Raw genomic sequence first — 24,934 nt, forward strand, 5'->3', positions numbered from 1 at the left:
AACAGCAACTGCTCTCGTCTGGGTGACTTCACCTTCGATCCCCACCATCCCCCACCTGTTTACGCTCGGTGCGCCCCTCCGGAGCGCCTTCCACCACCTTTCGTACCTTTTAAATAAGTCAGCGCTGTCGCCCTGCCTGTGCTGCTTCTCAACTTCCCGGACGTGCGCTCGCTCAAGCCTACGTGCCTGGTACGACGCTCCACGGTCGCAATCTGCGTGCTCCTGACGCCAGCGTGTCGAATAGGGCTGTGACGATACATGTGGCGCCACACCCATGCGAGCTCGAATTCGCCAGCTTGGACTGGTGCCAAGACACGATGAAAGGGGCTGGTGACGGTGGTGCGCACACGGATGGATAGCGGACTGAGGTTGGAGCGCGGACTTTCGATATGGGGTGTTCACTACATACGGACAAAGTTCAAATAAAGCTAGTTGCCGTGCTTCGCTGCACGATATAGATCGTCAGCTTTGGGAACACAAGAAGTGGATAGGAACTTACTCGCAGCCGCCTTCTTCTGTCCCCATGCCTTACCGACCCACGACGGCGCAACCAATGTGGGCGTAATGATCAAAGAGCGACCATCTTGTCTCACATGGCCGACCTTAACCTTCTTCCATCCCCTTTCTCCGACGTCGTCCTCGGTTCTGAGCCACATCTGGACACGATCCTCATAGGTGTGAAGAAAAATGTCGCCCACTTGTAAGCCACACGCTGAGCTGAGTCTCGGCGGCTCCTTCAATCTAGAATTCGACGTTGTTTCGAACCAGTATGTGAACTCGCCATCGCTCTCCCGGATTGCTCGCTGGCGACGCTGCAGCTATGCAGTCCTCTCAACACCATCTACAACGTTGAGGGAGCTGATTTGTACTCACCTGCACGCCCTGCACGCCCTCGCTCCGTTCCCTCCCCATTGACCCCGCTCTGGGCTTCGACCTGGTTGATCGTGTCTTTGGAACGGATGGACCTTCCGACGCCGTGGGTACCTCAGCTCTTGCTCCCCGTTTGCCACGGCGAGATGGGGCATTGAGCTCCGTCTCCGATCCAGAATCCGGTGTGGCAGGTGAGTGAGCATCCGAAGCGCCTACATTGCAAGGGTTTTGGTCTGTAGCTGGGGTAGGTTGCGGCCGGCGCAATACACCCTTGGGGGGACGAGTCGTGTTGGGGGAGTTGGGCGAAGCGGAGGGGCCGGATGGATTGGGGAGGCTATGCATCCAGTCGTCGCTGGAAAAGTCTGACTGAGAAATGGGCGAACGTTGGAACTCAGGGGCAAATCTGTTGTATCGTCTTAGTTGTGAAGTCGTAAGAGCCTCGCATAGCATACGCACACAGGTGTCCTCGGTTGTCCGACTGGGGTTGGATAGGACTCCATGATTGTGGGTATAGCGCGACCCCGTGAAGGGGTGGAAAATCTGAGCACAGTTGGGCCGTTACTGACAACTCGGGTGGCAGCCGAAAAAGGTCGATCCTCGGTCGGAAATTGGAGGATTGTAGCGCCTTTGCCTGAAACTGGAGCGGGGGCGAAGACAGAAAGCGTGCTGTCCTGCTGAGTGCGACGATGGAGCACGTAGGACCATATCGAGGATGATAGGATGATGGCGACAAGCACTAGGCATAGTTGTGGAAGGGCGTTGGAGATGAACGGCACGAGCAAGTGGGTCATGATGGAAGCAGGTGAGTAGATTCACGGAAGCAGTGCAGTACATATACATTGGACAATGACCGGCGCATCAATCTCGACTAAACGCAACTACTTTGTCCCAAACAAAACGAATGCCGCCATACAACCCTATCGACATCAAGGCCCATTGAAGACCCTGAAGGATCTGCGGCAACTTAGTTAGCATATGTGAAGGCCGGAAGGAAGTCAACATTCGCACAATTCGTTCCGAGAAAGTCCGTTCAGGTGCGGGAAGCGTCGGCATGAGAGATCCATCTCCGACTAGAGGGTGTTCATCAGTACGTGCAAAAGGACGGACACTAGCTCCATTCAACTTACGCGCATCAACCACATCCACCGCCTTCCAAAGGATAATGCGGCAGGCTGCATTTTTGTTGAATACCCCGGTAGCAATGTAAAAACTGTCGGTGGAGGCATCGTAGAAGCTCTGTGTAGTGGGCATGAGGGTATGTATGACTGGGGCGACAGAGAGCGACGTACATCGATTGCAAACACGCATTCACCCTCTGTGATAAGAGTCAGAGCCCAATAATGAAGAAAAAGATGCAAACTGGAGCAAATACCTCCCAACGACAGAGACTGCTTGAGTCGGTTATAGATATTCCAGATGTTGACCTTGCCGTTCGATGTACCTCCGAAAATTGCGGTCCCTTGGTGAAGGAAGCGGACTGGGAGACAGCACCCGGCACTGACGTCTTGATGAGCGGTGAAGAGAGACTCCACGTTTCCGGGCTGGCGCATGAGGAATACTTCGAAGCCTGTCAATGAATTCGACACAGCGAGAAAGCGACCATCGGCACTAAAATGCGCGTCGGTGCTATAGCCTCCCCTGAGCCAAATAGCAAAGAAACTGAGAGGCTTAGACGTACATTCGTCCGGGGAGAGATGCAGAATGCAGGCATTTCCCTGACTTCCCATCGTAGGCTCTGTGAACGCAAATTTTCATAAGTGAACTTCGTTTTCAAACGACCACGAACTTACACGATGCCATGGGTCCTATACACCGCCAGCAGTACGGAGGGGTGCTGGAGAGTGCTCATCCAGTGCAAACAGGTCACGACGACCTTCTCGCCTGCATCTGGTTTGGGTGTTTTGACTTCAAAGTCCCGGCGCCAACGCGAGATGTAAACATTCGTCAACCAATCCTCTTCAACAAGCTCCATCAGCATTCGATGCTTCAAATGATGACATCGCTCACTTTTTTTGCAGTAACTCCATACCTTGACCTCGTTATGAGCTCCGGAGACGAGGTATTTCCCCCAGACGGCGAGGCATTCGACGGGATACTCATGGGCCACAAACCCGTCTAACTCTACAAGAATCTATGGGAACGTCAGAAGGTATAGATATGATTATAGCGCAGCTACTCACATCGGATATTCGCAGAAAAGCAAGAGTCCCGTCTTCCATCCCACACACGAGGTCGGTGCTCGAGTGCTCGAGCCACAGCAGCGAAAGGACAGGACTGTTCCCGAAGAAAACGTACTTGAGTGCCCCATTTGTTGAGGACCAAATACAAACTTTGCAATCCATCCCTGCCGATGCTAAGTACTGTCCATTGTGGCTGAAAGTTACGCATGACACCGCGTCGGAATGGCCTTGCTGGTCGAGAAATGTGAGGGCAGGTTGGTACAGGAGCGGCATGTTATCCGCCAGAGTATATATGTCGGACGCCACGGGCTGAAGCTCAACGATGGGTGGTGAATGTGGTGGTGGATTACAATCCTCGGTGGCGTCGTGCTATTATGTCTGCAGGGCGTGATCGTGGCGGCGCTTGTTACTCGGGCCGGCGCAGGCTCCGCGTACGGCGAAGGGCCTATACTTATGCCACACTCCCGCTCCACGCTCTACCTTCCTTCGTTCCAGGTTTACGCACATTCCATTCAGGAAAACCTCCAAGCGCGTGCGTGAATATGTAGGACTGTTTCCGGTGAGTTTTACCGGATCGCGTTCTGTCAACCACCGCCCTCCCCGTCCCCGCCTGCGCGCCCGGCCTGACATCCTCCTTCTTCCCCCCGCTCTCTATAAGCCTCCGCATGCGCATGAAACGTACACGAAGGACCATTGGAGTCTTTTTAGACCGTTCTTGGTGAGTTTTATCGGCTCGCACTTCGTCGACCGACGCCCTCCCCGTCCCCGCCTGCGCGCCCGGCCTGACATCCTCCTTCTTCCCCCCGCTCTCTACAAGCCTCCGCATGCGCATGAAACGTACACGAAGGACCATTGGAGTCTTTTTAGACCGTTCTTGGTGAGTTTTACCGGCTCGCACTTCGTCGACCGACGCCCTCCCCGTCCTCGCCTGCGCGCCCGGCCTGACATCCTCCTTCTTCCCCCCGCTCTCTACAAGCCTCCGCATGCGCATGAAACATACATGAAGGACCATTGGAGTCTTTTGAGACCGTTCTTGGTGAGTTTTACCGGCTCACACTTCGTCGACCGTCGCGCTCCCCGTCCCTGCCTGCGCCTCCGCCCTGACATCCTACTTCTCTTCCCCAATTTCTGCAGACCTTCGCAAGCACATGATACACACGCTAGGGACCTTTGGAGTATTTTGAGACTGTTTTCGGTGAGTTTTACCCATTCGCGTTCCGTCAACCGCAGCGCTCTCTGATCCTGCTCCCGCTCGACCTCCTCCTTCTTTCTATGGACCTTCGTACGCACATCCACCTCTTCCCCACCGCGCATCACACCTCGCGAGCAAAAATTGCCATATGAAGCTCTTCACCGCCGTCAACATCCGTCATAACAACTTCCCCGTGCCTAGAGCTACGCCGCGCTCAATGGACACAGGCCTAGACCGCCTTTGGTATATAGCTCCGCGAGCGCACATTAGCTACGACACGGTGAGCGCGGTTCGTTCTACCTCTGCAACCTGGCCCAGGGCTCGCCCGATGATCTCCGCCTGGAGGCCACAGTGGTACCCAGAGGACGGGGCTCACCGCCCGCGTTGTGAAGCTTGGGTTTCGCCTTCGTCTTGGGAATTGCCACTCACCAGCCTCCTTCCACAGGCGTACGTTGAGGCCATGCTTAAGAGCGCTGCGCGTCCTCGGGACCATAATGTAGACGTTTAACCTTTCTGGACTGCTTCAACCTCACGTAGCTGCACTGCTCGTGGTTGAAACTGCATCCCGTAGAGCGCGCACGTGGAGTACGAGCGCCCCGCGCGCACTGTGTTATTGTGCACGAAGGTGCACTCGGTGGTATCGCGATGCACAAAGGTACCTGGCGGAGAGTTGCGCTCCCTTGAACTCCCTCCTCCTCCTCCTCACAAAGGTATGCTGCATTCGGACTCCGATGACAAAGGAACTGAGCGCGCTTTCTGAACCAGCCACGTTCTTCACGCACAGACAGCGTATAAAATCTCACCGCGTCTGTTTCCGAAGATGTACCAGCCCGACCCAGTCCGACGCCATGGAGGTGAGTGTCTCCCACATAGAGATTGAACGACCACAAGCTGATTCAATTATATCCCCGCAGACCATTCTCGCCGACATCCATCAGGTGCGTCTGTCTCTCTTCTGCGAGTAAGAATTTCTTACCGAATTTCTCACAGACCTTTTTCTGCGCCGACACGGTGGCTGAAGTTGAGGCCTTCGTGAGCCTTCACTCGGAGGCCTTCGTGAGCCTCAACTTCTCAGCTACCGAGGGCGTTCCCCTGGACCGCTTTCGCCAGGCATACATCAACCTCAAGACCGAGGTCGGCGTGTCCTCGGATTTGTTGCGCCGTCTACTGGGTCTCCTTCACAACATCGAACGCCTCCAACTCTTCCTCCCTAAAGATGCCACCTCCGACGTCTTTATCAACATCGACTTCCCCAACCTCGTAAAGTTCTCCACCAACGCCCCTCACGCCGTCATAGAGAATTTCTTGTCCGCTCATCCTCAGATTCGCTGGTTGAGCCTGGACCGTCCCGTCATTCCGAATTCCCTTCAACCAATTGCGCCATTTATGACCATGGATCGCCTCCTCTGCCCCGTCGCTCTTCTCCGCGACGTTCACTTCCCCCTCTCTAGGCTTCAAGCCCTGTACCTCGACATCAACAGCGGCCAAGCGACTATCTCCGAAGATCTGCAGAAGATGGCGTCTCATTGCGGGCAGAAGGCCATTTTCGCAGAGCTCACCCACCTCTGCATCCAGATTGCACCGAGCGACGTGAGTGTAATGCGCGAGATCTCTCGTCTGTTCCCCGCTCTCCGGAACCTCACTCTCATGGAGATTTGTCTTGTAAATGTAAGTATATGAGTTTCTAACGCTTGCGATCTCTGCTCACTTTACTTGCGCACACAGGCCAGACAGAGCGTTGATGGCCCCAGGGCCTGGGACGCCTTCAATGACGAGTGGTATCACATCCTCCTCACCCTTCCCTCCCTCCAAACCTTCACCCTCGCCACCGTCTCACTCCTGCTGGAGCCTCACCCCCTCGGAGATCGCCTCGCTGAAGAGTTCCTTGTGCATCACTGGGCGGGAGGGGCTATGCAAGTTCCTCACCCCGCTCTTCGCTGTATCGTCGCCGCATACCCATCGTGGGCAGGCTCTCCACCGGAGATAGCGTCGTTCTGGAAATCGGAGGATGGGAGTTTGGGGGGTTGGAAGCGAGTGAACGTTGTCCGTGGCGGTGAGATGGTGAATAGGTCCATCATGGCGGGCTATTGGGAGATGCCTTGAATCCTATGTACATCATTACTGCTTGCTGTAATGCGGCTGGAACAACGATATTATACATGTACGGTGATCGGAGTGAACCGGCACGATAAATTGTGTGTCCGGCCCCTCTCGTATTCGACACTGTGGCACCGACCATACTCGGAGCGCCCAGCACTGGGAGGCCGTTGACGCGCGCGATCATCGATCATTGTTCGCGCGCATCTTCCACAGTGTGGCGCGTCCTATGCGGCAGCTACTTCTCTTTAGAGATTTACCGCGTGTTGACGGACATTTACCGTCTCGTCACGCTGGGCCACAAGTACCTTCAAATATCGTCCGTCACACTGGCTTGGTGACGACGCTTTTGGAAACATAAGCTGTGTGACCGAGCGCGCGGGGGTGGCACCGCGTCGCGCGGTGGGCTGCGCTATTGGAGCTAATCGACTGCCAACGCCGTGGCGCGCTGCCAAGTCGCCGTGCTAGCCAAATTCCATACATCTGGTCACACTGCAGCGAGATCAGCGTAAGAAATCATTGAGACGATGTGTAAAGACTCTGCACGTCTATCTACAGTACATTGGAATATTGCAAGCGATCTATAATACGCTGCACCTCGTCCTCGTTTACGGCTACGACCCCGGCCCTCACCCACTTCGCCGTCGTAGCACTAGGACCCCACCGCGACATGATGCCAGGAGAGTAACCGCACTCCACAGAATACGCCAAGAGAATATGGTAAAGGGAGGGGTGAGGAGATCTGATCGAGACCCCGGTCCAGCGGCGTACAACTTTCCTTTCAGCCCGCATGTCTCCGATGGGGGCGTCCACGAAGAGGGGAGAGGTGGTGCAGACGAGCAGGCATTCCAAAAGCTCCAGCTTGCGCAATGCCTGCTGCCACCGACGCCCATCACCCCACGGGGATTGCCGAGCGATGGCGAGACGTTCAACTCCCCGGGAGAGTGGGAAGGGCTGCAAGAAACGACGTTAGTGACGTTTGGGAGAATGGAGAGCGAGCTTACAGGAGTTCTGCCAGCGTAGATCAGGCACAGGCTGTGGATCTTGGGAAAGAGTCTTGGAATCTCTTTCACGAGTCGGCGATCGCCAGGACCCATGTGAACGTACAGAAAGTTCACGCGAGGGAATATCTTCGGAGAGAGGTCCCGCAGGGTGCGAGCAACACGGGTACGAGAGACCGGGATGCCGGCGGCGTCCTTCAGCTCCAAGTATAGAACCTCGAGTCGGAAGAGTGGGAACGACAGCCCCTTGAGGCATCCGACGGGGCAAGCAAGAGTCGTGATGTTGTCGAGGAGGGGAGCATGGCGGAATGGAATTGAAGGAAACCTTGCGATACCAAAAATGGTAGGGGCGTCGATGGGTGGACAGAAGAGGGTGAGGGTGGTGATGGAGGGATTCTGACGCAAGAAATAATAGACTGTGGATGCGGGGCCGTCGTAGATGAGCTGTTTGACGCCGCGAAAGACAATGCCCTTAAGCACGTCTGGGGGAGTGTTCTTCGGGAGGTCGAGGCTCAGCTTGTGCACGGTGGGCCAGACCGATACCATGCGAAGCAGCTGGCGCAGCTGCAGCAGCTCTTCGTTCGACGCTTCGACGCCCCGCTCCCAGCGCAAGTACACCTGAGCGTAGCGTGGAAGTACCAAGTCTGGGGTGGCGTTGATAAGGTCGATGTGGTTCTGCACCTCCTCAGGGGCATCGACGCATAGAATAACCTGAGAAGAATCAGCGCTCCATGCGTAATGTTGTAGGTGTGACGGAAACGTACCCTGTGAATGATAGCCAACCTGCGCTGTAAAAATATCACAATCAGGTCCAATCTGAAACGTTAAATTGGCACACTCACGTCCATGATCGATACTGGAACGATGATGAAGATGGAGTGGGAAGGTGGTGGAGTAGACGGTCGGTTGGAGGAGATAGCTGAGTCGAGGTTGCAACGGCGATATATGGCTGCGATGGAGATGTACGGTGGGGCTGTCAGAGAGGAGGGCCTGCACCATTATAGGTCTTAGATGAGGCTCAAACGCAATGCCTGTGACTATGAAAAGGAGGAAGTCTTCGATTGGACAAAGGAATAGATATGTGAAATGGTGGGCATTGTGTTCTTTGAACCCCTTTAGTGTCTTTAAAGGCAACTATCGTGTATAGGCGGCAGAATGCCAGATATCGAACGACCAAACATCTGAAGCAAGGATGGTATTTCAAGAGAGAAGAGACGGAAGGGATAGAAAGACGTCCGACGCACTGTAAGATTGTGAAGAGGGGGCTTCCCAGGCACGCGGGGACGCGCACCGCCGACGTGCGACAAGCCGGAGCTTCTCGGGCACGCAGACGGCCATGGGACAGGGGGTGGACATGGGCGTGACGAGCTGGAGCTTCTCGAGCACACAGACGGCTGTGGGGGAGGGGACGGACTGTGCGCGAGAGGCCGCGAGGGGGCTTCCCAGGCGCGCGGCGGCCGAGGCGCGACGAGCTGGAGCTTCTTTGTGCAGGGCTCAGGCTTTGTGCGCGGGCTCTCTGATCTAGATCTATCTGGCGTGCGTGTCAAGCACGTGATGCCGCGCGCCCCGCTACTACCAGCTTCCGCTCCACGTTTTTCATGACGCCAACGAGTAGGTCAGTTCTCATGCGAGCCAGCCACTACTGAGGTACTAAATACTTGTGTGTGGGCCAAGAATATGATGGTAGAACTCATGAGACACGCTGCTCCATGGTAGCCCCGCCGCATGCCCGCCGAATCACCGTGTGAGCCTTGCGTGAGCCCTCGTCCTCTGCTCTCTCCTCCCCAGCCTCGGCTTCACTCCGATGCTCGCAAGCGTCGCGAGAAGCGCGTCGTTCTTTTCTACGTCCTCCGAGTTGCGCCCGCCATGGCGAGATATGGCTCCAGCTCGTCACGGCGGGCGCGACTCGCGTCTCGGACGACAGATGCGGGAGACAGTTCAAGACGCTGATGACGTCATGGCGTCCTCAGGCACCCGGTTCACAGGCACCCGAACCGAGCCCATGATCAAGATTCAATATCTCTCAGGCATCTGGGGGTGGCGGTGCCCGGGGAAGAGGCTCTCCACGGGCCGTGTGCCGGGGAGACCGCGGCGGCGCGGAAGCGGCTCTCTCTCTCTCTCTCTTGATATAGCGTAGATGATTTATATCTCTCTCTCTCTCTCTCTCTCGCCTGCGAGGAACAGGGCAAGCACGACAGTGACGCCGAGCACTCGCACACCGAGACACGTCCTTCGAGAACATGCGCCTCGCAAAAACGCGCAGTGCCCTAAATCCCGGTCCTGCTTCTCGTTCGCGTTGCGTGTATGTCCCGCGACCGCGGTTCATGCGGAACACAGTCATACGACAAAACGTGAGTCAGTGGGGTCAACGAAATATATTCATGGAACGTGACAAGTCGGTAATTACAAGTATCATCGCTTAGTACAGCTACCAATGCACCTATTACGGTACTACAGCTTAGCTACGCACGCGGGATACCTGAACTGTTCAGTGTCAACGCAAAGAACAAACTCATACTACCTTCTTCGCGTTCTGTACACTACGATCTAGCAAATTCATGGCCACATTCCTGGCAGGCATAACCTACTTCGAATCATACCTACACCGGAGACCAGTCACGGGCGCAGAGAGCGGTCCACGCAGGGCCATCCCACCCCAAGGGATGGTTCCTCAGTCCAATGAGGTCGGCGACTTCGCAGCCCTGGCTACAATAGAGCATTAGGGAGCAACGAAGAAGGAGAACCAAATCCACACACCTGCGAGCAACATGGCGAGCGATCTGATTCGGCCTTCTGGCCTTCTTGTTCCTGGACCCGCTGCCGCCGTGGGCCTGCCCGTGTCGCGCATGTTAGGTACAGAAGAATGCCACAGAATCTCGGCGAAAGCGACGTACCTTATGAAAGTTGACGATGTTGACTTCCTCGATGTCGAAACGACATTCGCCAGGGCTGAACTTCGCGCTGATGTTATGGGCGTTCTCGATGATGCGAGCGCCGAGACCGTCTCGCAGCGCCTGCGCTGAAATCAGCCGCACTTCATTGAAACAAAAGTAGAGTGCTCGCCTCGATGAGGTCCTTGCTGGCGACATCTCCGTCCACAGGTCCACGCAGGATGACAAGCAGGAACTGTCAATCAAGGTCAGAAGGGCGTAATGGATGAATGAACGAGGGAAACGAACATCCCGATGTTCTTGAGCCATGGGAGGCATATCGGAAGGAGGTATATCAGCAGGGAGTGAGATAGTATATGGTAGGGGAGTGAGAGCGAGAGATGTGGAGGAGGAGCGACGGAGGTGAATGAGGAAGAAGGCGCTCGCGTGAGTGGACGGAAGGCGCGCGCGCGTGAGTGGACGGAAGGCGCGCGAGCGGACGGAAGGCGCGCGCGAGAGAAGAGGGAAGGCTCGCGTGCGAGGCGAGTCCGAGAAAGCTGGGACGAGATTGAGAGGACAGGAGAGTGAGAGTGAGGCCTTGAGGGATTAGAGGAGCCACGGAGGCGAGACGCTGTATGAAGGCGCGCGTTTCGACGTGTTCGACGCGACTCCGAGAAAGTCGGGATGAGATCGAAACAAACGCGCGTGTCGATCGCAGTTGCCCGACCAAAACAATTTATATAAAGCATTAATGTCCTCCCTATACCAAGACCGCATGGAGCAACGGTAAGAGCTGTGGTGTGATCCTTCTGTAGGCCACGCGTTCGAGTCCCGACCGACGAGTTCTTTTTTAACTCTCCTCCCATAGACGGGAGGCAGTTTGGCTATGTCTTCCTTGATTTTTAATATCACCTCTTGCATGAATGTTACAACTAACTACATACTGCGATACATACACGCTGGACGTACCGAGCCTCCGACTTTCTCGGGGCCGGCAAGGAAGGCCGCCGGGACGTAGCTCCGGACGGCGCTAAAACCGCGTCTTTCTCTTCAGCCACGCGCATGGACGAACGTAGAGTACGTCGCCTCGGCCCTGTTTCTGCCTGAACTTCTCGACTCCTATCTCACCTATTCTTTTTCATTCAGGTGGCACCGCTAATGTAGTGGTTTATCCACGACCTCGAGGCTGGGTCCGAAAGAGCTCCGACTCGTGACCTCCGTTCAACAGCGACTGGGTAGTAAGCATCTTTCATTCATCCTTGTACCAAGCGCTCTCTAGTGTGAGCTGCTGCCTTTTCAAGGGCATCAGCGCATATTAGGAGCTGCCCCGTATGTTGCGATGGCAGCGCTCGTCATCGCTCCGGCCCAGAACTCTTCGAGGATGTGGTAGCTCCTCTGATAACGCCGCTAGCATCCCACGCCCTCAGGAGCCCCGCGCCTTGAGGTCCTGCCTCGTCGAGGATGCAGGCGCATGACGGGCGCTGTGCTGTATGTGCTGCGAGAGCAGTAGGTGACCTACTTCTTGTAGTGCGCTGGATCTTTTGAGGGCGGGGTAGCTACCCTCGCGACCCCCTCCGCAATGAGTCGTCGGCGCTGCTTTGCTGAGGGCACCGGCGCGCAGCGAAAAACGCCTTCGTCATAATGTCGAGACAACGAATGAACCACGCGTCGCAGCTTCAGCGGCGGACCCACTCACAGCGCGGCAGCTAGTATTGGGCGTGGTAGCTACTCTCGCGCCACTCACTCGCGGTGCCTCGCGATCTGCGCGCCGTGGGCTGCTATCTCGTCAAGTATGCCGGAGAAAAGCGGGGGTATTCTTTCACTTGATGCGAGCACGGCGAACAAGCGATCCGCTCATTGCAGCTCTCGAACAGGATCTTTTTGACCGTGCGGTAGCTGTTGTTGTGCCACTCGCTCACCGTCCCTCGCGATCTGTGCACCGTGAGCTGTTTTCTTGTCGAGGATGTTCACGCGTAGCAGGGATATACTTCTAGACGGACATCTTCATCGATGCGCCTCTTATGCCTGTATTCCTGTCCGAGGTGTGCCCCCACCGTTGTCCTTCGCGATCTCGACGCCGTGAACCACGGTCTGCATGAGGATGCCAGTGCATGGTGAAGACAGCCTCCGACTACCGCTGTACGAGCATTGCTTCTGGGGTTCCCCGGATCGCACGCGACCTTGTGCAACCCTCACAGATACGCGTCGCGCGCTACTGCGCTACTGGCGCGCACTCGGTGTCGTTAAACCCGGAGCTACGCGCCGCCTTTGCCTGCCCCATGGCATCCTTGCTGTGAAGCAGGGAGCCGCCTCTGTCGGATCCTTCTTCTAGGGACATCCCGCTCATCAAGTAAGAACCGTTGAAATAGATATCTATTAGAATGAATTCCATAGAGGGAACTCGTCGTCGGATGCATGAAGCTCGCTGGAATAGTACAGTTGTTTGTATATGAGGTTGAGAAGCAAGGTGACCAGGATTTGTGTGATGAACTGAAAGACGGTCTCCACATGGATCAACGAACTTAAGTGGCTGGTACATGCTATGACGGCTGGGAGCGTCCTTTGAAATGGAATCTGTATCCATGCCAGGCGAGTTAGACCATCGCTGGGCATAGAAGTTTAAAAGTGGCTCGCCTGTTGAGCAATTTTAAGTCTGACTTGCGCAGCCCAGCCAGCCATTTGGATGACGAAGTGCTAGAGAGATATTTTGGCACAGGCTAGAAGGAAACAAGAACTTACTACTAACCTCAATCTGCATACGCAGCACGCGCCAACCACGGGGTGGAAGGCTGGATAAAGGGCCCAGTATATTCTGACCTATAGCCCACAATCTGGTGCTGTAACGCTGATTCACTTCCGACTCTGCTGCAGCTCGCAGATGTTGAACCTCCTCGCTGAGCGCATCAAGTCTTGCTGATGTCTGCTGAAGCTGCACCCGAAGTTCCGCTAGATCGGAAGCGGCAGACGATACTGCAGTGCTCATTTCTAAGCCACTGGCTGTAAAACCGTAACGTAATCAGCCTTCGAAACGAGCCTTGTCAGTGCAAAGCGCTTACACTTCAGCATCTGCTGGATGTGTTTCAGTCGAGCGATGGAATCTTCTCGGAGACGAACAGCGTCGGTTTCCAGACTACCCACGCGAAGGGTGATCTTCGAACGATGCCGTTACCATCTTCAGGCACCATTGACGAATGTGAAGGTGTCCTTACCGATCTTTTTTCCAAGGCAACTTGCCTTTTGTCTTTGATGCTGCGCAACGAATCCTCAAAATCGTCTAGCTCCTCTTTAACAGCGTTGACGACAGAGTTTCTGATAAAACCAGTCAGAAAGGTATTCAGGGTCGTCAAATGGTACTTACGGAGGCTGCTTTATCAGTGGAGCCGAGTTTTTGGTGCTAGGGGGCCCCATTGCGATTTTACAAAAGAGAAAGAGAGAGAGAACCGCGAGTGGCGTGAAAGGAACAACGGTGAAAGGCCATGCATAGATGCGTGGTCATATGTATACCGTGCGGACTGTGTGCGCTTAGTACTTACACACCCCCTCACCGCCGACTTCTGTCTGTGCCGTTCTACGCCGCCCTTCCTTCCTCTAAATCATCCCCTCATACCCCATCATCTTCGCCAGATTAAATCTCGCCAGATCCGCCATCCGAATCATTCCTTTACACCTAATACTTCTCATCTACCTCCTCAATCGTCCTATCCGGCTATGACCTTCTGGGATAAATGTATCAAGACCCCCACGCGGAGCGAGGCCAAGGTTGCTATTGCATCGGTGAGCTTCGTTCACGCGAGAACATGAACGTGGACTTGCGAGCTTACTCCCTATCTCATAGGTTCTTCGTGACTATAAGCACTCGGTACGTTCACTCCAACAAGGCTGCGAAGCCTACGGTGCTGACTATCCTTCCTTAGGGCCCTTTGACCCTCAGAACCTCTCGGGGACTCGAAGCCTTTTCCGTCGCAATCGCCGAACACCACTCGCTTCGCTTCCTTCTGGAGGACATTCTTATCCAGCTACCCCCTCAGGAAGTGGGATATCCCGCCCGGCTGCTTCGGGAAGTGCTCAGGCCCTGCTTTTCCATTCGCACTTTGGTCTTGCACGTCCCGCTTCCATCACCTCCGACGATATTGAAGGATGTCTTCTTCTACGCCCTCACCACCTTCGCCACCAATCTTCCGCACCGCGCCTTGGTCAGTTTCCTCGCCGCCCATTCCAGTACCATCAAGTATCTATCTCTCGATGTCTGTGGCCGCGCCCGCACCTGCCCTTTGAACCGCAGTGACTCGTCCTTCAAAAACGTCCTCGAGCTAGTGTGTCCTGCGCGCTGCTCAGCTGCAATCAAGAGCTCCCGTGTGGGCGTGGCCAGAGTGCGATTGACTCGCGTCGGTTCAACTCTGTACCCCGCCTTAAGACGCCTTTCGTCCAGCCCCCTCACCTCTCTCGTTCTCGACTTCTACTCTCATGACCTCGACATTCTCACTCAAGTGTGCAACGGGATGCGGAACTTGGAGAAGCTGAAGCTTCACGAGAAATCTAGGGATGGAGTACGTTCTTCGCATCGCGCGTCGTTACTGCTGCTCACCTCAGACTTCACAGCGTCTTGGACCGAGCGCACGCCGCCCGTGGAAAGATGTGGAGGAATGGCACAAGACTCTTCTTCGTCTTCCACAGTTGTGGTTTTTGGAAATTTCCACTTGCGCTCGAATTGGCACCAGGCAGACGCCGCAGGGGGACGTCGTCATGGGCTGGGCAGAAGGCACCAGCAACCGTCCTGTTCCCCACCCTTCTCTCGTTTGCATTGTACTCATCCTGAGAGACGGTACTGAGGAGGATTCCCCCAGGTGCACGCGGCTTTGGGAGCGCGAGCATCGTGGTCAGTGGGGGTGTACGGAAAGTGAGCCTGTACAGTAGATATGTACGTTGTGTTTCATTTCATCTCTCAGAACTTAGAAGCGCTAGTTACTCTCTGTATCCATACGGCATCGGTATCGACTAATGTTACTGTACTCTAATGTAGCGGTCCGGAACCCAATTGTGTTGCAGCCCCAACGATTAGTACGTGCGCGCTGCTCCTGCTTTCATATAACCGTGATCAAGACTCAGGACTCAGGCCTCAGGATGGCGCGATACAAATGCGCTCAGACACAGAGGGTGCCAAAGGGTCACGTGACCTCGAAGCGCGCTCAGATTCTCGTCCGCCCGCCTCGACGTCTCTACCAGCCGCTTTGATCATGTTTTTCTTGCGCATCCTGCCCTCGCCCCTTTACCAAAACCCACAAATCAAGATTTTGTCATAAATCTTGTTTTCGGAGTCTTCTGTTGGAACCTCTGTACGTGGACTGTTCAACGCGCATCGCTTCGTATGTCCGTTCCATCCTCCTGCTCACTCTTATCTCACGTCCTTCTTCCGTGGTCCACCCCAGTGTTCTCTCCGTTCACCGTAGATCAAGACCGCACTTGGAGGGCTTGAAATCGAGTCATTTTCGACGATGCGGAGCTGACTATGTCTGTATGTTGTTCCCGTCTCCCGTTCACATCCTCCGCTCACCCCCCACTTCTCCTCCGCGTTCTCCTCCATTTGTGGACACTCAACCGTGAAGATCATTGCATAGGATCCCAACTCGGATAATCCTTGCGGTGTCATACTAGTGCAGAGCGCCCTGTTCTGGTGCGTCCGCGCCGTCTCTCCCGTCTACTGTCCGCTTACGCCCTTTTTTGTTTCGCGTTCCATTTTATGAAGCACTAGTGAAGTGTACAAGTCGTGGAAGCTAGGATCTGCTCAGATACTGTCCGGATTACTCTATCGGACCGCAACGTTTTGACTCGGTGCGCCCACTTCGTGTCTCCTGCCACCCTCTTCTCACCATCTTCTTCTGCATGTCGCGCCTTCCCGCTATCCAACCAGCAAATGTCAAGACCGCGCAACGAGACACCTGTTGGATCCCCAGCGGATCATTGCGCCCACAAAGAGCCCGCCGTATGGGTGCGCCCGCATCTTCTTCCCCGCGCACTCTCTACTCATATCCTTCCTCCGCGTCACTCTGCCTGCGGCCCACAAATAGCCAACGATGAATAAAATGGCATGGGGTGTCCACTCGGATGCTCTACGACGTGGTACACTAGTGCAGAGCACGCTTCTTCGGCGCCCAAGCCCTGTCTCCCCCGATCCCGCCCACTCCTCACCCATGCCTTTTTTCCGTTCCGCTCCTATCCCCTACCGATATTCGGACATCAAGAAATTTCCGGAGAGCATGCACTGGGTCATCTATGGAGCTGTTTGAAGCGCAAGGCGCGCGATCTCGGTACGTCCGCCCGTCACTCCCTCTAACTCTCCGCTCAATTCCTTCTTTCGAATGCCACTTTTCTCCGCTGTTAAACTATCGCACGCCAAGACCGCACCATGAATAATCTGTTCGGACACTTTGCGGGATACTGCGTTGGCGCAGAGCGTAGTGTTTTGGTACGCCCACGCCTTTTCTACCGCCCACTCTCGACTCATTTACTTCTTCCGCTTCCTGCTCGCGTTCCACATTCAACTGCAATATGCCAAGACTGTACCGCAGAGCGTCTGCTCAGATACTATGTGGCGATACTGCGCCGACCTGTAGTGCTGTGTTCTGGTGCGCCCACCTTGTCCTCCTACTTACTCTTCGCTCACGCCCTTCATCTGTGTCCTGTTCCTCTCCAAACTCCAACAGTCAGACACGAAGATGGCTCTGAGGAGCACCTCTACCTCTACGATCCTTTATAGGGACTTTGCGGGTGCGTGACACACGTTTCCGGTACGTTGGTCCCGGGACTTCGTCTCGGAGTCCTACACCGGTCTCCTCACTCCTACCTCCTACCTCTCATCGCTTCTCGTGCGTCGCACTCCCTTCCATCAATCGGCGGCCCACTAGTGATCGAGGTCACATCGCGGAGCTCCCACTCGGGTGCTCGGCGAACGTCATTAGCGCGCTGCGTGCTTCTGGATCCGTACGTCCACCCATTTATCTCGCTTGCTCTGCTCACGCCCGTCTGCCATCCAGTCGTCAAACATCAACATCGCGCCACGGAGTTCCTTTTCCGACACTCTATGAGGTGCCTCGTCTTCTCAAGCATGCTGTTCAGGTGCATCCGCTGCCCTCTGTCCTGCCCGCTTCGTATCCATATTCTTTTGCATCCCCATCCCGTCTGCCATCCGACCAGAAACTGCGAGGACTGCATCAACAATTTTATAGTTTTTCTCGCCATCCCTTCCAGTCTTCCACGTTTAGCTGGTATCCGTCCACGGTCGGTCTATCCGATATCAAATTTGCTTTGATAGATTGCACTTGATACGCCATTGTTCCCAGTGGCAACTCGGTGCGGCGCTGTCCCTGTGCCACTTTGCTTCTTGTTCTCAACTTCATCACTCCCTTGCCCTCTCTCACCCACCTCGTCCCATCATCATATGGTGAAGAAGACGAAGATATGTACATGCTCGGTTTGCCGGCTGCAGTCCTATAGAGCACCCGACGGCAGCATCCGCCAGGGAGCTAAGCAACGGCTGGATGTCTGGAAGAAGCATATGATGGACGACCAGTTTACCGAAGCAAATGACGACTTCCGCATGCGCGAAGCCTTACTTCACGCAATTGTACGAGAGTCAAGCGAACGTTCAGCCTCCCCTCAATCTACAAGGGAGACTATGGTGGGTGGTCAAGCGTCTTCTGGCTGAATGTTCGCTAAATATGTATCGCTTGTTAGGAAGAACCTGTGGATTCATCCGAACTAGAGGAGGCAGAGGCTACGGATACTGAAGTTGGGATGGGTGACGGTTCCGGCCAGGAGGACGGCGATGAAGATCACATCATGGACACAGAGGAAGACCCCTCGAGCATTGAGGTGAGCATCGGATCCTACTGAAGTCTGAAATCCATCCTCATTGGGTTGCGTCAGGGAGAAACGCCGCCGATGAGGCTTTCACGCCTCTCCGCACTGGAGTCTTCGGTATCCAATGCTATGAACGCTATGGAATCCAACCATTCCACGCTCAAGTTCTCCTCGCATCCATCAGCAATCACCGACATCCCTAGCCCTCTTCTGTTCCGCGATCCAGAAAACATCGCATTCCTTGATAGTCGCTTCAGTTTGGAAAGCTCGCTCGCACGTCTCCTCGCTATGAAGCCGTTGGGTCATCGTGACGCCGACGCGCGCCGCTGTTCACTCATCAAGCGAACCCGCGAAGCACTGGACGGATCTTTGGCACTAGAGCGTTACGCCTGGGAGAGAGAGAAGACGAGAGCGGGACTTTTCGAACACCAAGATGCGACGCCGCAGGTCTTTTGGATGGGTGAGTATGGCACGATATTCTTCGAGAACTATTCATGAAGCTCATACTTGAGCAGAACGCTTTCCAACTCCTCTGCCCTCCATGCGACCCTTCCTGTTTGCTATCCTCATCATCACGGGGGCCCTACACACCATTTCCGGGCTTAGTCAAGAGGTCTCCGACCTCGTGCTCGCTCTAGTGCGGCTCACAGCTGTCGAAGTCTTCAAAGCCTACAAACCGCGTTCAAACCACGAGACTACGGACAAATACGTCACCACCAAAAACGAGCTCAGAGACACTGTCCCAAAACACATACGTACGGTGATATCACGGCTTCGCATCGAACCCTCCATCGTTCGATATGCAACGTGTCCCACGTGTTGTGCAACATACCCCCCGGATCCTACGAAATACCACGGGAACCCATATCCTCCGCTTTGCACCCATTCCGAACCTGGCGAGTCGCCTTGTCAAACGCCTCTGGTCCAGCAGAACGCGCAACTACCGCTGCGATCATTCCCTTACCAGTCTCCCCTCTCTTGGATCGCAAAAATGTTCTCACGTCCCACCATTGAGTCGATCCTGGCCACTTCGTGGACAAGCGCGGCCCTCGAACCTGGTTCCCCTTGGACGGACATTTTCCACTCGCCAGCGATTCGGAACTTCCTCGGCCCAAACGGAATTCCGTTCTCAAAGACCGTCTCCAACGATGTTCACCTCGTCTTCGGTCTCTACATCGACTGGTTCAACCCAGGAGGGAACAAGCAGTCCGGGAAGTCTCGCTCCGTGGGCTCCATATACCTCGTTTGTCTCAACCTTCCTCTCGCCATACGATTCCGCCCCGAGAACCTCTGTTTGGTGGGCATTATTCCTGGACCACGGGAGCCCTCGACCCACGAGCTCAATCACTTCCTTCGACCACTCATCGACGACTTCCTTATCTTGTGGACGTCTGGACTTCGAATAAGTCAGACGTCTCTCTGCCCTCTCGGTCGCCTTGTTCGTGCAGCCATCATCCCCTTGATATGCGACCTTCCGGCGCTTCGCAAAACCGCTGGTTTTGCCGGCCACTCTGCGGAACGTATGTGTTCGTTCTGCTTACAATCGAAGTCCGACATCAACAATCTCTCGCGCTCGACGTGGGCCACGCGGACCTGGAGACGACACTTCGAGATTGCACGGTCATGGTGCGACGCTCCGACGGTCGCCGCACGCACGGTGATCTTCAAGGAGCATGGCATCCGATGGTCCGAACTCCTTCGCCTCCCTTACTGGGATCCGACCAGGTACGCCGTTGTCGATGCCATGCACAACTTGTTCCTAGGTCAAGTTCGCCACCACTTCCGGGATGTATGGGGGCTTGACGTCAAGGATCAGAAGGAAGGGAAGAAAACGCGAGAGCTGGCCCAGCACACGCCCGAAGAACAGAAGCAATGGCTCCAATACATCATCGAGTCCCTCGACGCCTCCTGCGTCATGTCCTCGCTCACGAAAGCCCGAAAAGGCTACCTCGTCGCTCTTGCACAAGCCAACAACATCGTTCCCACAGCGCTTACTAAAAAAGCGTACGCGGAAGCCTTGATAGAATGGGTACGTCCATGTCTTGGTATAATATTCGCCGTCCCTCAGACAATCTAACCATCACGGACAGGCAAAATCAAATGCGCCGACCGCTCTGCGTGTACCACCCATCCTACCGGAAGACGCTGACAACTTCTATCTGTCCGACGATATCTCAACGTTTCAAGTGCTCACGCCGAAAATCATCCAACAAGTGCGCTCAGACATCCGATCGACATACTTGCCATCTTGGATCGAGCGACCTCCGTCTAACCTAGGGAGCAAATCTCACGGAAAGCTGAAGGCCGATCATTGGCGCACCGTTTGTACCATCAGCATGGTCATCACCCTGGTTCGAACGTGGTCGTTCACGGCCTCCAACCTCGAGCTTGCGATACTCGAGAACTTTGTCCATCTTGCCGTTGCCGTCGACCTTGCTTGCCGACGCTCGATGACGGCGGAGCGGGCCCGATTGTTCGACTCTCACATGTTACAATACGTGATCGGTCTCCGCAAGCTCTTCAATCACAAACTCTCGCCGAACCATCACCTCTCGCTCCATCTTTGTCAATGTCTCCTCTTGTTCGGTCCGGTTATGGCCTGGTGGGGCTTTCCCTTCGAACGCTTCAACGGCATCATCCAACGCCTCAACACGAACAACAAAATAGGTAGGTCTTGCAGCTGTGATTAGTGCAGTAATAACTGTCTGATCAACCGCGTTCTTCGTCTTATACAGAGGAGATCCCTCTGACCTTCATGGATCACTTCTGTGTGGGAACTGAACTGAGGTATCTCTTCGACTCGGTAGAGTGGCCTAGCACCGAAGAATTCGACGACCTCAAATCTGCGGTCCGCGCTGTGTTCCAAGACACAACGCGCAGTACCAGGGCGGCGGAGATCCTTGCCTTAGCAACAGCATCGCAATCGGCCGAAACTTTACGTGCTCTGTACACCAAGTTCAAACACTGCAAGGCGACGCTCGAGCGCGATGTCTACAACAAACTTCTCGGCGTGCTCAATCATACGCCTCCATCCGCTTACAGCTCGTTCTATGAACAACCTGCCCGTGGCACCGTCCAACTCCCACTCCACGCAGTACTACTTCCGAAGATTGAAGTTCACCGCGCGACGCTCGGGACACGGGACAAGAACATCCGTAACTCCTTCGTGTGTTTACGTGACCCGACGGATCGGGATCTTCCCGACAGCGTACTTGCTGGTCAGATTTCCCAGATCTTCCTTCATCGAAGACTCTCACCGACAAAGGGGGACATCGTTGAGCCATGGTTAGTGGTGGATGTCTATGCCACTCTCACCAACGAACACGCAGCATGGGACCCTTATCGTCGATTCCCCTTGCTGGACACCAAACTTGTTTACAATCGATCCGAGAGGAGTATCGTCGTACGGACAACGGACGTAGTTTGCCAATTTGCAAGCCTGACCTACGTACCTGACGGTATCGACGAGAGTTGTGTCGTCGTGCGAGCTCTAGATCGCGTAAGTCATGTTGGTTTCTGTACGGAATTTCACTGATGTTTTGCGACAGAATTGACCGTCATCACCATCGTCGCATGCGACAATTCCTCCCGTGTGCGTTTAATTAGATCCACTGTTAGCTAGTATACAACGTTCTACTACCTGGTGTTGGCAAGCTCCTCAGAATTTTCGGCACCAGACAGACTCGTCGCGCAGTGCGATAGGACTACCATCACATGCGCCCGGATCGAAGCTAATCAGAGCCTCAAGCAAGGAGGCGAACATATTGCTGCAGTGGGAGCTACCGGCCGGTAGCTTCCAGCGCAATCGCATCGCAGTGCGATTGCGCTGGAAGCTACGAGCGCAGTGGCGCCTAGAGCTATGAACGCAGTGGCGCTCAGAGCTACGAGCGCAGTGGCTCCGGAGCTACGAGCGCAGTGGCTCCAGATCCACGAGCGCAGTGGCACCCGGAGCTCTCATAGCTACTATTCACGAGCGCGCCTTGCGGACGTGCGCGACAAGACGCGGTACGGAAAGTCAGTATCATACAGACTACAGAACAATGCACGTTACTGACGAGATTGCCTCTTCATGCGCAGAACGCTCAAGGTTCTACTCCGGGGTGAAGCTCCTCGACCGTAGTGAGCGCGGCACAGATTATCGCTGGGGCGGGAGCGTGTCTGGGAGAACGCTCGACTGAGATATCGTGAGCGCGAGCAAAGGGATACGTACCTGAGCTGCGTCGATGGTCGAGCGGAGGGTCAAGCGCACTGGCGGGCTTGAACGCGCCCATCGCCGCCTGGCACCTGCTCGATGCCGCTGTCACCCGCGAATTCGCTCAAGTCCTGTACCTGGCTCGTTGAACTCTCGTTCACGATGCTGCCAAGCCCATTCAAGCTCGACCTTGCGCTCAACTGTGCGCTACAGGGCGAAGAAACACTAACGATCGGGGTTAGAGAGAGTCAAAAGGAAGGCGCTACTTACACGTCTCGGTGCCGAACATAAAACCTGGTAAGTGGCCGACCAGGCTGAGGCCATGAATCCTGGGCATGACCTGGTCTGCGGCAGACCAGGCCGATTCCATGATACCCAGTGGCGCGCATATCAGGCTCGGAACATGAGTCAGCCAGGTTACGTGGACCCACCATGTTCTTTGCACGGTCGGGGGCGGATCGTGATGCCTTACGCCACCCCGGGCGGGCGCAGACCACGGGCCGACCATGATTCCTGTTCTTTGTCCGGTCCGGCGCGGACCAGACAAAGAACGTGACCGTGACAGGTTCCATGGCAGTACCATGTTCCAGGTCCTATTCGGGCACCGAATATTCGGGATTTCTCGTCGTGTCGTTTCTTCGTTCGTGACACCTGTACTAGTATCACTCTCACTGCTCTGCCATCGATTTTCTCTCCCCTTTTGGCTCACTCCATTTCTCAAATACTCTGCTCAGGTCTGCTCAAACTTGTTCCACTGCCCGTGGAAATACTTGAGAACGTTGGTGATATGTAGTAACCCGGACTAGTGCCACAGCATCATCCGAGACCTCCTCTCTTCGGCCAGCGGTGACAGCGACAACCCCGACGACGGACTGCCTCTCCCGCTCGCGAAGAACCGCGCGCTCCGTTAACATGGACATGCGCCGCGGCGGTCTCACCCTTAGCCCCAAAGGCTTGCACATCGCGCGGGGACAAGGATGATGCCGACTCCGATGGGGTGCTTGTGGTCGTCACCCCATATGCGCACCCGTTCAAGGAGTACCCACACGAAGAATACGAATCCGACTCTGGGACCTCATCGCGCTGCTCCGCGGTGCGCCGCTCGTGCGCCTCACGCTCATTCACTGTGCCGCACTGTCGGTGTCCACGCGGAGGGACAAGCTGTAGGCCACACCGTCGCCCGTCACTGTCCAGTGGCGGGATTCGGAGGGCTGCTTCTCGAGGTCTGAAGCCGCATCTCTGCACGGCAAGCTCGTTCACTTCGCCACTGTATTCCGACGCACGCGCCATCGTCGATGCGGGAGGTGTCGTCACGGTCGTCGTCTTCGGCGCGCGCGCGCGCCATTGTCTCGCTCTCCGCGATCGCGCGCCGGACCATCTCGTCCTCGTTTTCGTGCTGTTCAAGTTCGCCCCCCGCATGCGCGTCACGGCGTCGATCGAAACTCACGCGCACGAGCCGCAGGTGATGGTGGACAGCAGCCTCTTCACCAAGCTGCGGATGTAGAACCTCTAATTTGCAGAGCATTGCGCCCACGGCGTAGTCGTCCATAAGAAGTTTGCTTCGCGCTTGCGTGCTCGAGTAGGTGTGATACCAGCGGGGCGCGAGCCGCCGTCGGGCTCCTGGAGCGTGCGGAGATAGCTGGATGCAGAGGGTGCCGGTATCCCTTGAGGGCGTCGAGCTACACCTCGGCCTCGTGACTGTGCATCATGGCTCGAGAGTGACGCTGGCGTTTCCGTGCCACGACTGTGGCCGCGCGCGGACCCGCGGAGGGTAGCGACGGTGCAGGTCGTCGCGTTCAAGCTTCTGGGTTTGAGGCGGTGACACTCAGAGGTCGCGGAAGCCGTGGAGCCGCCGAGCTGTCCTCGAGGATGTACGCATCTAAGACTCTGAGTGCACGACGAATACCGTCATGCGCGCCGCCTCCTTATCCTTGCCCGAGTCAGTGCTGCCCGCGGACGGCAACGACCTGCCGCAGCTCCGGTGAGCCCGCCACAGTCCTCGTGTCCATCTATGTAGGCCGCGTCGACGCCGGCGACCGATGTGGCTGGGCGACGAGGAGCGGCCACGCGAACTTTGCTACTGCTGCGAGGGCATCTCATCCGCGGTCGCAGCGTATCGTCACGGCTCATCGAGCTTTCGTGCAAACTGGTACGGGTGGAGGTGATAGCAAGGAACGGCCGCGCCGGCCGCGAGCACCACCGCGCACGCATCAGTCGCCGCGCCGCCGGCCGCACCAGACCCCGCGGTGCCCCCAGTGGCCTGCGCGCGACGTCAACGACGCGCCAGAGCGCTTGAGCACTCGCACAAGGGCGCGAGGGACTCACGAGGAGGACAAGGGCAGTCGACACAGACGACGGTGACGAAAACCCTAGGCTCTCGGTTCTCGGCGTACCCCGACCGCCGTCAGATGCGAGCCTTCTTTGCTGGACGAGAGGGGAGCCTAGGCGTGGCACCTCAAGAGGCCCAGGCGGATGGTGGACGAGGTGCATTACAAGAAGTATCCGAGGTACAGCTGGATCTTGATGAGTGAAATATGGTGACCGCTATTGCCCATGTCGCTGGAAGTTGCCAAGGCGCATAACCGACGACCTTTGCCTACACCCAGACTGCTTCACACGGGCCGAGCGTGATATATGCTGGGGCATTACGACCCATCGGGATGATAGTCGTAAGT

The 24,934-nt window shown here is 55.7% G+C and overlaps 4 protein-coding genes across 4 annotated transcripts; 1 reads left to right on the forward strand and 3 right to left on the reverse strand.

Moving 5' to 3' along the window:
• Window positions 1-1,728: 1,728 nt before the first annotated feature.
• BXZ73DRAFT_54230 (WD40-repeat-containing domain protein) lies at window positions 1,729-3,323 on the reverse strand (the record flags this gene model as incomplete). The annotated part of the gene is made up of 6 exons (XM_048021136.1): window positions 1,729-2,135; window positions 2,243-2,496; window positions 2,549-2,605; window positions 2,661-2,826; window positions 2,878-3,001; window positions 3,051-3,323. 6 exons carry the CDS (start codon window positions 3,321-3,323, stop codon window positions 1,729-1,731), a joined length of 1,281 nt encoding a protein of 426 aa, XP_047873009.1.
• A 1,767-nt stretch (window positions 3,324-5,090) lies between these two features.
• On the forward strand, window positions 5,091-6,345 carry BXZ73DRAFT_81296 (uncharacterized protein; the record flags this gene model as incomplete). Its single annotated transcript, XM_048023477.1, has 4 exons — window positions 5,091-5,096; window positions 5,157-5,180; window positions 5,233-5,910; window positions 5,968-6,345. The coding sequence occupies 4 exons, from the start codon at window positions 5,091-5,093 to the stop codon at window positions 6,343-6,345; spliced, it is 1,086 nt and encodes a 361-aa protein (XP_047873010.1).
• Window positions 6,346-6,968: 623 nt separating this feature from the next.
• Window positions 6,969-8,188, reverse strand: BXZ73DRAFT_81297 (uncharacterized protein; the record flags this gene model as incomplete). Its single annotated transcript, XM_048023478.1, has 4 exons — window positions 6,969-7,293; window positions 7,447-8,051; window positions 8,105-8,128; window positions 8,183-8,188. The coding sequence occupies 4 exons, from the start codon at window positions 8,186-8,188 to the stop codon at window positions 6,969-6,971; spliced, it is 960 nt and encodes a 319-aa protein (XP_047873011.1).
• A 1,752-nt stretch (window positions 8,189-9,940) lies between these two features.
• BXZ73DRAFT_106115 (uncharacterized protein) lies at window positions 9,941-10,540 on the reverse strand (the record flags this gene model as incomplete). Its single annotated transcript, XM_048016505.1, has 5 exons — window positions 9,941-10,046; window positions 10,098-10,171; window positions 10,235-10,354; window positions 10,428-10,466; window positions 10,520-10,540. 5 exons carry the CDS (start codon window positions 10,538-10,540, stop codon window positions 9,941-9,943), a joined length of 360 nt encoding a protein of 119 aa, XP_047873012.1.
• Window positions 10,541-24,934: the final 14,394 nt, after the last annotated feature.

The sequence above is a fragment of the Epithele typhae genome, assembly GCF_022376455.1.
Source record: "Epithele typhae strain CBS 203.58 chromosome Unknown BXZ73scaffold_77, whole genome shotgun sequence".
Taxonomy (NCBI): domain Eukaryota; kingdom Fungi; phylum Basidiomycota; class Agaricomycetes; order Polyporales; family Epitheliaceae; genus Epithele; species Epithele typhae.